The 11,729-nt window shown below is 48.3% G+C and overlaps 1 protein-coding gene across 1 annotated transcript in view; it reads left to right on the forward strand.

Annotated features, from left to right (window-relative positions):
* The first annotated feature begins 1,982 nt into the window (after positions 1-1,982).
* Positions 1,983-11,729, forward strand: part of Trim54 (tripartite motif containing 54) — a 23,772-nt gene continuing 14,025 nt past the window's right edge. Inside the window, exon 1 of the mRNA XM_050128515.1 lies at positions 1,983-2,353. Coding sequence (XP_049984472.1) covers positions 2,186-2,353 — 168 coding nt within the window. The 5' untranslated portion in view covers positions 1,983-2,185. The remainder of the gene's footprint in view (positions 2,354-11,729) is intronic.

Raw genomic sequence — 11,729 nt, forward strand, 5'->3', positions numbered from 1 at the left:
ACACCTCATAAAGACCCATCACTGTGTATTTGTTCTGAATGCAGGGGCGTGGACTGTGTTGGAGACAGACAGTACTCGGAAACGTCACTCTAGCCTCAGTGTGCTGTTGGCTTGGCGCCCTCTCCATATCCTCTTTACCGTTTCTCACTCATACGGGATGGGGCCTGCGAACCCTCAAACCTCTGTGCCCTCACTGAGAGAAGGACTAAATAAAGAATGTCGATAATGAAAGAGCTTTGTCCGATTCCAGTGTATGGTGGACCTCCCAAAAAGACAAGTTGTGTGGGGGACAGAGGAAAAGTCCAAAGTCTACTGCTCATGTCTGGGATGAGACTGTGGTCAGCAGAGTTGATTCCCAACGGTCCTAAGATTTCTCTGCAGACTGGCTCACTGGTGTTCCAGATATCTGTGGCATGTGGATTCTTCTAGCCACATCTGTTTCTCACAACTTTTTTTTTCAAGACAGGGCTTCTTTGTGTAACAGCTCTGACTGTCCTGGAACTCTCGCTTTGTAGTCCAGGCTGGCCTCAGACTCACTGAGATTTGCCTGCCTCTGCCTCCCAAGTGCTGAGATTAAAGGCGTGCGCCACAACAGCCAGCTTAACTTTTTTCTTTTTATTTATGTATGTTTGTGTGTGCATCTGTGTGCATGTCCGTGTAAATATTATGCACATGTGTCTGTGCATGCCTATAGAGGCCAGAAGAGGGCGCTGATTCCCTTGGAGCTGGGGTGATGGGACAGATGGTTGTGAGGGTTGGGTTCTGAACTCCAGTCCTCATGAGTGAATGGCAGGCTGCCTTAGCCACTGAGACATCTCCAGTCCACGCTTGTCTCAGTTTCTAAGCAATTTTAGCATCCTTGAAATGGCGTCTCTACTATAGTAGCGGACCAGAATCACACACTCTTGCGTCCGCATCATAAGGCAGGCCTGGACCCAGCACAGCAGCCTTCTCTTGCCTCTTCAGCTGCTCTCCTCCGATGATATAACAGGTATCCAAGGGTGACGTAGTCAGTCCGTGGAATGTGCTTGTCTAGCACATGAGACCCTGCGTTGATTCCCAGCACCTCATAGACTGGGAACGAATGATAGTGCTCTCCTCTGACCCCAGCACTGTGGATGTAGAGGCAGGAGGATCAAGAATCCAAGGTCATCTTTGCTGATGCTAGCCTAGTCTACATGAAAGTCTGTCTTTAATAAGGGAGAGGGAGTTGTGTGGCTAAATTTGTCACCAAATCTGATGGCCTGAGTTCAATTTCTGGAAGCCACGCTCTGAAGAAAAAGAACTGACCCCTGTCAGTTGACCTGTGACCTCCACATATGCTCCATGCCTTCCCCCCTCCCTTTTAAAAGTAAAAGTAGTTAAAAAAAAAAAAAAAGGCTGAGCAAGAACAAACATGGGCCAAACAGATGAGGCAAGAAGTTCTTCCTCAGCCAGGCCATGGTGGTGGCACATGCATTTAATCCCAGCACTCAGCAGGCAGAGGCAAAGGCAAGCAGATCTTTGTGAGTTCAAGACCAGCCTGGTCTACAAGAGCTAGTTCCAGGACAGCTAGGGCTGTTACACAGAGAAACCTTGTCTTGAAAAACCAACCAAACAACAAAAAAAGTTCTTTCTCTAGGGTCTGTTGGAGACTGTATCACTATTTGGAATAAGGTCTCAAGCCAGAACCTTCCCAGTGATGAGTGAGCCCCACATCTTTGCTGGCTTGCCTTCCACTGAAAGCCATGACGCCCCTGCTCTTCTTGCTCAAGAAAGCCACTGCTTTCTGAGTGAGTCAGGGTCACTTGGTCCGGGACAGCTGTGGCTCGCCTTACACGAGCTAAATTGGGAACTGGAATGTCACACAGATGCCCCATGTCTCCCTGCCCCCACAGTAATATTAATCTCTCTGGGGAGTAAGGGACAAACAGTACTGCCTGCAGAGTGGACAAAGGGTGGTTTAGGGGAGCTAAAGCCACAAGTGCCTGGAGAGGCTTCTGAGCAAGGAGTGCGGACAGACGAGTCTGGAAATAGCCAGGGTGAGAGGAGCTGTTAGAGGAAGAGACAGGAGACGTCACTCAAGAGGGAGCAATAGCAGGGATCCTAAGAATCCACAGTCTAGAGTTTGCAAGGAAGGGGTGCACAGGCAGCGGGAAGGCCGGGAACAGGGCCACAGCCAAGGCAGGCACGAGAGCACCGAGGGATGAACTTCACGGTGGGTTTCAAGCCGCTGCTCGGGGATGCACACAGCATGGACAACCTGGAGAAGCAGCTCATCTGCCCCATCTGCCTGGAGATGTTCTCCAAGCCCGTGGTGATCCTGCCCTGCCAGCACAACCTGTGCCGCAAGTGTGCCAACGATGTCTTCCAGGTGGGCCCCTGGACAGCTGGGAGGGCACGGGTGGCTGTAAGTGTGCCAACAATGTCTTCCAGGTGGGCTCCGAGATGGGTGGGAGGGCACAGGGTGGGAGCTCCCACAGGGACTGAGCCGCAGGAGAGCTGGGGTCGTAGGATCCCGGAGTAAGCATGAGTCAGCAGGTGCCCTGAGGCTGGCAAGCTCAGCCCATGTCCACAGCAGCTAGACAGTGGCATCTGAGGGGGACTGGCAGGGACTGCCAAGGAAGAGTGGTCCTGCCTGAGCTTTGTGGGAGCTCTACTGGGTTTTGTTTACTTTGAGGCTTTGATTTTTTTTTAAACTGTAGAAGAGATCAATGACATACTGAGGAACTAAAAAAATAATAGGGTCAACAAGATGGTTAGTTGTTGAAGGAAGGTACTTACTACCAAACCTGACAACCTGAATTTGATCCCCAAAACAAAATGTGGTAAAAGAGAGGACTCCTGAAAGCTGACCTATGACCTCCATTTACGTGAGTGCACACACACACCCTTAAAAATAAGAGCTGGGTATGGTGGTGTACACCTGCAATTCTAGCACTTAGGGGCCTAGGGCAGGAGGACTGTCATTATTTTGTTTTGTTTTTGAGACAATCTCTATGTAGCCCTGGCTGTCCAGGAGCTCACTATGTAGAACAGGCTATCTTCGAACTCATAGAGATCCTCCTGCCTCTGCCTCCCTGGTGCTGGGATTAGAGAGACATCACCACCGTGGCTTGATGATCTATTGTTATGATTTTCAGGCTAACCTGGTTTACACAGTGAATTCTGGACCAACCTACAAGACCCTGTCTCAAACAGAAAAGAAAGGAAAAAAAATTAAAATGAAAACTAAAGCCATGAGAAGGCATATGCACAGAGCTCGTCTGTCCTTGATGGAGCTGGTTAGACACAGTGGTCCAGGGAAGCAGGAAGTCTCCCCAGTCTCGCACCTGTGAGCCTTTCTGATCTGGTAAAGAGGCTCGTGGACTAACTAACACTCAGGTGACTTATAGACAGACAGACAGAAAGCAGAAGCAGAATGGTACTTCCCAGAAATGCCTATGTAGCTGTGGTCATGAGGCCGGGCATAGCTAAGTTATAAGTCACTGATATCATTCTGTCCACACATTTCAAAAATAAAAACAAAAAAGCCTGGCATGGCTGCAATCCCAGCCTTGGGAGATGGCAGCAGAATGAGCCAAGGTTGGCTTGGGCTATGAGACCCTGTCTAACCAACCAAATAAATGCAGATGCCAGAATTCCTGGTAAATTCATAGGCTTCCGTCCCTGCTCTGTGTCATTCGTAGAGGTTCGAGTAGGCTATAGACCTGGTCAGAGGTCGGGGAGAGCGAAGGGACAGGACACAGGTGTACAGAAGCGCCTGGGAGGAGCAGCACAAACTGCAGGCTAGCCTGGTCTACGGAACAAGTATACCAGCATAAGCAGGGACTAGACACAGCAAGACCCTGTCTCAAAAAGAAAAAAAAAAAGAGATGGCTCAGCAGCTAAGAACACTTGTTGCTCTCCCCCACAACTCGGGTTCAGTTCCCAGTCTCCACAAGGTAGCTCACAACCAGCTGTAACCCCAATCCCAGGGGATCTGATGCCCCCCTCTAAACCCTCCCTGCATGGGCACCATGCATGCAGGCAAAATACACAAAAAATAAATCTTTAAAAAATTAAAAGAATTATTCCTGCTTTTCACAGACTATAAGGAAATGAGTTGAGCAGAGTTTCCACGCCCCCTTTTCCCTTCTCTCTTTGGTGCCATAGTTAATCCTGGGCACTGTGTGTTAAACATGCACCCTGCCATTGATCTATACAAGCTCCAACACAAACTATCCGTAAAAATACTAATGTGTATGTGTGCGCATGTGTGTGTGCACGTGCGTGCCTGTGTGTACATACAGGTGCCCACAGAAGCCAGGAGAGGGTGTCAGACTCCCTGGAGCTGCAGAGTTTGTGACACGGGAGCTGGCACTCTGAAAGAGCAGCAAGTGCTCAAAATGGCTGGGCTGCCTCTCCACCCTCAACACAGCAGGTCTTACTTCACTAAGAATTTAGGCTCCTTGGTGTAGCAGGCTTTCTCGAACTGGCAGCCCCCAAATCATGACACAGAATCTCTTATTAGTTATGAATGCTCGGCCTTATGCTTATCCCACTAGCTCTCATAACTTAATTTAACCTGTTTCTCTTCATCTACACTGTGCCTAGGGGCTCTTACCTGTCTTTCATTCTGTATAGCCTACTATTCCTGCGTGTGTGCCTGGCTGGCAGTGGCTGCCTGGTTCTGGGTGTTTCCTCTTTTTCGATCTCTCTCAAGCCTAGATTCCTCCTCCTGCTTAGTCTCTCTGCTTGTGAGCTTCGCTTATCCCTCTACTGCCTAGCTATTGGCCATTTAGCTTTTTACCAGACCAACCGGGTGCTTTAGGCAGGCAACGTGCAACAAGGACACACCTTCACACAATTAAACAAATGCGGCATAAACAAAGCAGCACACCTTTGCACAGTTAAAGTAATATTCCACACCACCTGGGGGATAGGATGTTTGAAGGCAATACTGGGCTGTTAGGCCATCACAGCATGACTACATGCCCTGTCTGTCTTCTGCCCCCTTCACTGAGTAGCCAACACTCCAAAATCTCCTGCCACTGTCCCCCTGAGTTCTCTTCAGAGTTCCTTTTATTCTGGGTGTCCAAACCTGCCATTATTTGGCTGTTGAGACCTGGATCCCCCTGTCTGGGGTCCTAGACGGCATGTTGTTCTGACCCTGTCTCAAACCAACAAATAAAACGAAAAATTTTTGCCAGGTGTGGTGGTGCACTCCTGTAATCCTGGAAGCATGATTGTCATGAGTTTGAGGCCAGCCTAGGCTACGTAACTAGTTCTGCGTAAGTGGTTATGTCTTTCCCACCAGCCTGGGTTCTCCTTTGGTCTGAAAAGCTGATACCTCTTAAGCTGAAATATCCAGAAAAGACATCTTTCCCGTGTGTTTATACACACACACCTACTGCTCTCTCTCTCTCTCTCTCTCTCTGTGTGTGTGTGTGTGTGAGAGAGAGAGAGAGAGAGAGAGAGAGAGAGAGAGAGAGAGAGAGAGAGAGAGAGAGAGAGAGAGCCTTCTCCTTCCCTCCCTCCCTCGTCACCCCCTGCACGCGCCATGGCACATGTGTGAAGAGCTTCCACTAGTGAACGTCAGACTTGACAGGCAACTTTACCAACTGAGCCATCTCTCTGACCCCAAGGCAGCCCATTATTAGAACCCAAAATATGTGAAGTCAAAGAAACATCTGGGACACTAAGGAAAGTATTTGGTAAAAAGCAGGCAAGGGGCCGGGTAGTGGTGGTACACACTTTTAATCTCAGCACTCGGGAGGCAGAGGCAGGCGAATCTCTGTGAGTTTGAGGCCAGCCTGGTCTACAGTGTGAGTTTCAGAATAGCTAGGACTCTTACACAGAAAAACCCTGTATTGAAAGAAAAAAAAATAAAGCAGCCAAGGGGCCAAATATGGTGGCACATGCCTTTGACCCCTGCACTCAGAAGTTGGAGACAGGTGGATCTTTTCTGAGTTTGAGACCGACCTAGTGAATTCCAGACCTCCCAAGTGAGACCCTGTCTGAAAAGCAAGCAAACAAACAAACTGGAGAATATCGATTTCCAAATGATAAGGTGTCTAGCACAGAGTCCAGGAATAGCCACTAGAGAGACTGCAGAGTGAGCGTGTGACCTTCCTTCTTCAAGGCACAGCGCTGACACGTGAATGCATGTGAATACATGCGAATACATGTGAATGCATGTGAATACATATCTGGGCCCAGAGAGATCTAGGAAGGTTCTGGGACAAGTCCTGTGCAAAAGCAGATTTGGTGGCACACCGCTTGGTGCAGCTCAGGAGGCCGAGGCGAGAGGGTCACTTAATCCGTCATTTAACACACCGAGATCCTGTCTTTACAGAAATGAGAAGTGGGGGGGATGTTCTTAGTGCCTGCCTAGTAAGCCCAGACCCCGGAGTTTAATCCCAGCACCAGGTAAACAGGGTGTGGCAGCTCACACCTGTAATCCCATACCCAGGAGGTGGAGGCATGACAAATTTGAGGCCAGCCTGGGCTACATGAGACCCTGTCTCAAAAATAAATGAACAAGACCCAAGCCTGTGTAGATTATTTGAGAGGTAACGTGGCCCGCAGGGCCCTGAGATGGTTCTGTAGGTCTGATGCAGAACAACCAGCTCTCCTCAGGGGCGAGAGCGGACAACTCGCTCCTCCAGGCTTTATTTGGGGAGGCCTGGGGGAGGCTGACCCAGTTACCCAGCGACACCCGTGTCTATACATCTCAGCTCCGTCTGAAAGATGAGCATATTTCGTTTTTCACACATTGCCTCCACATTTTGACAACTCTAGGCATAATCAGATAGTCTGTTTTCTAAGTATGGCGACGGGAATAGGACTTTTAGTTCCTCCATCTTCAGATCTCTGAGGAGGAAAGCCTTCAGAACACTGCCTAGAAAGTTGGCAGTCGTGAACATGGTAACAGTGTAACACACTTAAATTTTTATGTGTACATTTTTTCAAACACCTTGGAAGCTCATAGCATGAAGTTCATAGCATGGATCTGCCACTAACTTCAGATCTTAGATTCCCTTCACCAAACACAACCATTACCAGCTTCTCTGAGAATCTTTCTAGAAATTTCCACACCTAGGCACACGCTTGCACATATAGACACACTTACACTACACCAAACACCTTTGTTCAATTCTTGTTTTGTTTTGTTTTAGTTTGGGTTTTGGTTTTTTGAGACAGGCTGTTTCTGTGTAGCCCTGGATGTTCTGGAACTCAATCTGTAGACCAGGTTATCCTTTAACCCAGACTGTCGCCTGCCTCTGCCTCCCTAGTGCTGGGATTAAAGGCACCTGCCACCACAGCCCTGCTTTTTTTTTTTATTTGTTCCCTACATAGAAGATACAGTATGTCTTCTGTTTTATCATTGCTATTATTTTAGCTTTTATATATATTATTTTGGGTGCGGCACGTGTTGAAGTCAGAACACAACACTGTATACTGCATAGTGTCAATTCTCTCCTTCCACCTCTTCTTGGATTCTGGGAACCAAACTAGAGCCCCTAGGGCTGTGACGCAAATGTCCCCCTAGTCCTGCTTGCTCTTCTTGAGACAAAGTTTTACTCTGGCCAATCCAAGTCCAGGCTGGTCTTGAATTCAAGATCCTCCTACTTCAGCCTCCCAAGGGCCTGAGCACAGATGTGAGTCGCCACACCAGCTGTTTTCTGTTTCAGAGAGCAGCACAGGGTCCATTGTTATGAGCAGACCACAGTCTCTTTAATCCACCTGCTAAAATGTTTGTCTGCATTCAGGAGCTGTTGTCCAGTGTTTGTTGGAGGAACTGTGGTGGTTGCGTTAGGCTGGGGTGTATTCAGCTGATAAAGTGCTCACCCAGCACCCACAAAACTCTGGACTTAATCCCTAGCTCCACATTTACAATCTCAACACACAGGGGAATCGAGGTCATTCTCTGCAATACAGCAATTTGGACGAGCTCCTGGGCTATGAGAGGCACTGTTTTTCAAAGGAAATTATGGATCAAGATTAAGGATTTGAGAAAACCATCTGTAATCTAATCCTGCCTCACCCAACACAAGTATCTTCATTTTTGTCTACTTTATCAACATTGCTTGAGACAGAATCTTACTATAGCACTAGTTAGCCGGGCACTCACTAGGTAGATGAAGCTGGTCTTGAATTCCTAACACTTTTCCTGCCTAAGTTTCCCCAGAGTTGTGATTACAGGTATTTACCGCGATGTCCAATTCATGTTTACGTATTACTTGATCGCCTTCAAGCCCTCGTCTCCCTATTGTTTTACTTAGTTGCTGTTCTAATTCTATTTAAAGCTCTAATCCTCTGTTTCTCTAATAAGAAACAGAAAACTTCAAAATATGACATTAGCCCCTCTAATCCTCTCCCTCCCCACACTTGCACCCACTCAGCCTCCAAAACCTTGGAGGAGAGCAAAGCTGTTGATGTGGGAAACTGACACAAACATCTCCCCGTGTGCTTCTGGCTGTATTTGTAAACCCGGTTCTTATCCAAACTCCTTTCAAGCAAGCCTTCAGATTATTTTGGTATCTGCCTCCGCTTTGCTGTGGGCACTTGTTTCTGAGAAGCAACCTGTTGTCATTTAGTAGAAAACCAGAAGGTACTGGAAGGAGGTTGCTGGAAGAACCGTCTTCTTGGAGGAAGTCCAGGCAGGGAGGGCCTTACAGTGGGAACTGTCAGAAAAGAGACCTTCTGGACTGCAATGCAGGCTGCTTTCCCGCTGGGCACCAAGCCTTGATTTTGATCCCCAGCACTGTAGAAACCAGGCATGGTGGTGTGATGGTTTGCACCTGCAGTCCCAGCTCTTGAGAAGATGAGAAATTTCACAAGTCACCCCTAGCTCTACATAGTGAGTTCAAGGCCAGCCTGAGCTATATCAGACTGTGTATGCCTCTCTCTCTCTGTGTGTGTGTGTGTGTGTGTGTGTGTGAGAGAGAGAGAGAGAGAGAGAGAGAGAGAGAGAGAGAGAGAGACAGAGACAGAGACAGAGACAGAGACAGAGACAGACAGACAGAGCAGAGACAGAGACACAGAGCGAGAGAAGTACCAGAAGCCTGCTGTATTTTTGGCTCTTTGAGGCAGCGTTCTGCTATGTATTTCTGGCTGGACTTGCCTGATATGTTCTATGTAGCTGAGACTGGTCTAGAACTCGCTACAATCCTCCTGCCTCAGCCTTCTAAGTGCTGTGCCTCAACCCCCAGCTGAACACCAGGGCTTCTCCAGCCCACCTTTACCCGGTTTCCTTTTGGAGAATCTGATTTGTTGCAAGGCCGAGCTACAGTGACCTTGCTTGGGTTTGGGATGTTAATTCCCCAGGGAACAAAACTCCACTGCTGAGACATCCCACCCTTCGCTGGTTCTCACATCTTTAGATTGTGTGTGTGTGTGCACGTGCGCAAGTTCTGCTGGTCTGTATTCATGTTTATGTAGAGGACAGAGGCTGACATCAGATGTCTCCACTTGCCATCTCTCATCCCTGTCCAGCACTAGTTACATATCCGCTACCACGCGCATCTCTTACATGGGTACTCAGGATCTGAACTCATGTCCTCATGCCTGAGTGGCAAGCTATTTATCTGGTGACTCAGCTCCGTAGTTCCCAGCTGTTTAAACTAGTAAGAACACCTCTTGTAACTTTAATAATCTGCTTTTAAAATTTCAAAATGAAAATAAGCCGGTTAGTGGTACACACATTTAACCCCAGCACTCAGGAGGCAGAACCAGGCAGAATCTCTAAATTCAAGGCCAGCCTAGTCCACAGAGTAAGTTCTAGAACAGTCAGGGATACACACAGAGAAACCCTGTTTTGAACTCTCCACCAAGAAGTTTTACAATGATCATGAATGATCATCTCTCTTATACACCTATGAGCACATGTGCGCGCGCGCGCGCGCGCACACACACACACACACACACACACGGATGCGTGTAACCCAGGCTAGCCTCAAACTTGCTATGTAGCTGAGACTGGCTTTGAACTCTTGACTCTCCTTTGTCTCCCAAATTTTAGGTCACAAGCAGGAGTCACCATGCTTGGTGTGGATGACCACTTTTAAGGCCTTTCTAGTTCTCCAGAGTCCTCCCTCAACCCATTCCGCTTGGCCTCTTAGTCTCTATTTCCACAGAGGGGCTTGTTTTCCACCTCCAGGGCAGGGCATACGTATCCTAGTCTCTCTCAGCCAGCATTTTAGCTTGTAGTAAAATCTGGATTCTTTCACGGCTGGGCCACTTTCATCAGATGTCTTCTGCCCATTGTGTTCCTGTACTTTCTCCAGTTACGACCTAGGGTCTGGTTCACAAACTTTACAAGACCCTCAGGTCTGCGGTGGTAGCTCATCCAGGGCCCATATTAGCATTCCCTGGCTAGCCGGGGCAGAGGACGGGCCCTGTGAGATACGGACACATTTGTCAGAGGACTTCAGTACAGAGCTCCTCTAGATAGACGACAAAGGGACTAGAAGAATCACGCAGCCCTCAAGAGAAAGTTCTGAGCATGGTTGGTCAAAGCCTTGAGCAAGAGCCGAGAATTAAATTCTCTTTACTAGTTCCATTCTTTGACACAGGGTCTCCAGTGTTCCAGGATGGCCTTGAACACAAAATGTGGTGGAGAATGACCTTGAACATCTCACCCTCCCAAGTGCTGGTCCAGGCGTGTACCTGCCAACCACACCCAGCTCATCCAGTGCTGGAGATCAAACCGAGCCCTTGTGCATGCTAGGCAGATGCTGCCAACTGAGACACATCCCCAGACCACTTGCTCCCTTCTCTTCGTTGTCTGTGGCGCTGAGGATGGAACACCATAAGCATCACTGCCCCACCAGCCCTGTCCATGTCATTTTCACCTTCACAGTGGAGAAAGAACAGTTATTTCATGCCCCAGGGCTCTGTGCAGTCATTATTTTACCTCATGTTCATTTAGTACTTTACAATTGATTGGGCACCTTCACAAACAAGATTCTGTAGAGCGGGATCATGGCTATCATACAGGCGAGCACACGGAATACAGATTACAGTCACACAGGGCAGGGACATCCACCGAGGTGTTTCCTGGAGTGATGGCATTTCCTTCACACATCACACGGTTAGCACATGAAATTGTGCTTCATGGGGCTGACTCCGAGAAGGACTTTTTTGTTGTTTTGTTTTTCAAGACAGGGTTTCTCTGTAGCTTTGGGGCCTGTCCTGGAACTCGCTCTGTAGCCCAGGCTGGCCTTGAACTCACTGAGATCCTCCTGCCTCTGCTTCCTGAGATTAAAGGCCTGCCCACCACCACCCTGCTTCCGAGTATGACATTTAAGGGAAGAATAAGACAGTTATGTGACATGACCGAGCAGGATACATGACCGGGCAGGATACACGACCGGGCAGAATACACGACCGGGCAGGATACATGACTGAGCATGCAATCAGTTTCCTGAAGCAGCGAGGAAGCAGGAGCAGGGGAACAGATTTGGCTAACTGAATATTAATTAGGTGGAGAGATCTTAGCCTAGAATAGACATTTCCATCTTTTTGAAGACGTCTTAAGGTTTCCACCAATACCCTAGAATCTGTAATTCCTATTTGTGATGACAATGTTTAGGGGCCTGCAGTCAGGGCAGAAGTAATTTTCTTTTCCTCCTGTGGATCCAACTGTAAAGCCCAGGATCCCTGACAAAGAGCCAAGAAGCTCGTGGTTTCTTTTATTTTCTTTCTCTTCTCTCTCTCTCTCTCTCTCTCTCTCTCTCTCTCTCTCTCTCTCTCTCTCTCTCTCT

Source organism: Alexandromys fortis, unplaced genomic scaffold, assembly GCF_014885135.2.
Source record: "Alexandromys fortis isolate MF-2015 unplaced genomic scaffold, M_Fortis_MF-2015_v1.1 scaffold_304, whole genome shotgun sequence".
Taxonomy (NCBI): Eukaryota; Metazoa; Chordata; class Mammalia; order Rodentia; family Cricetidae; genus Alexandromys; species Alexandromys fortis.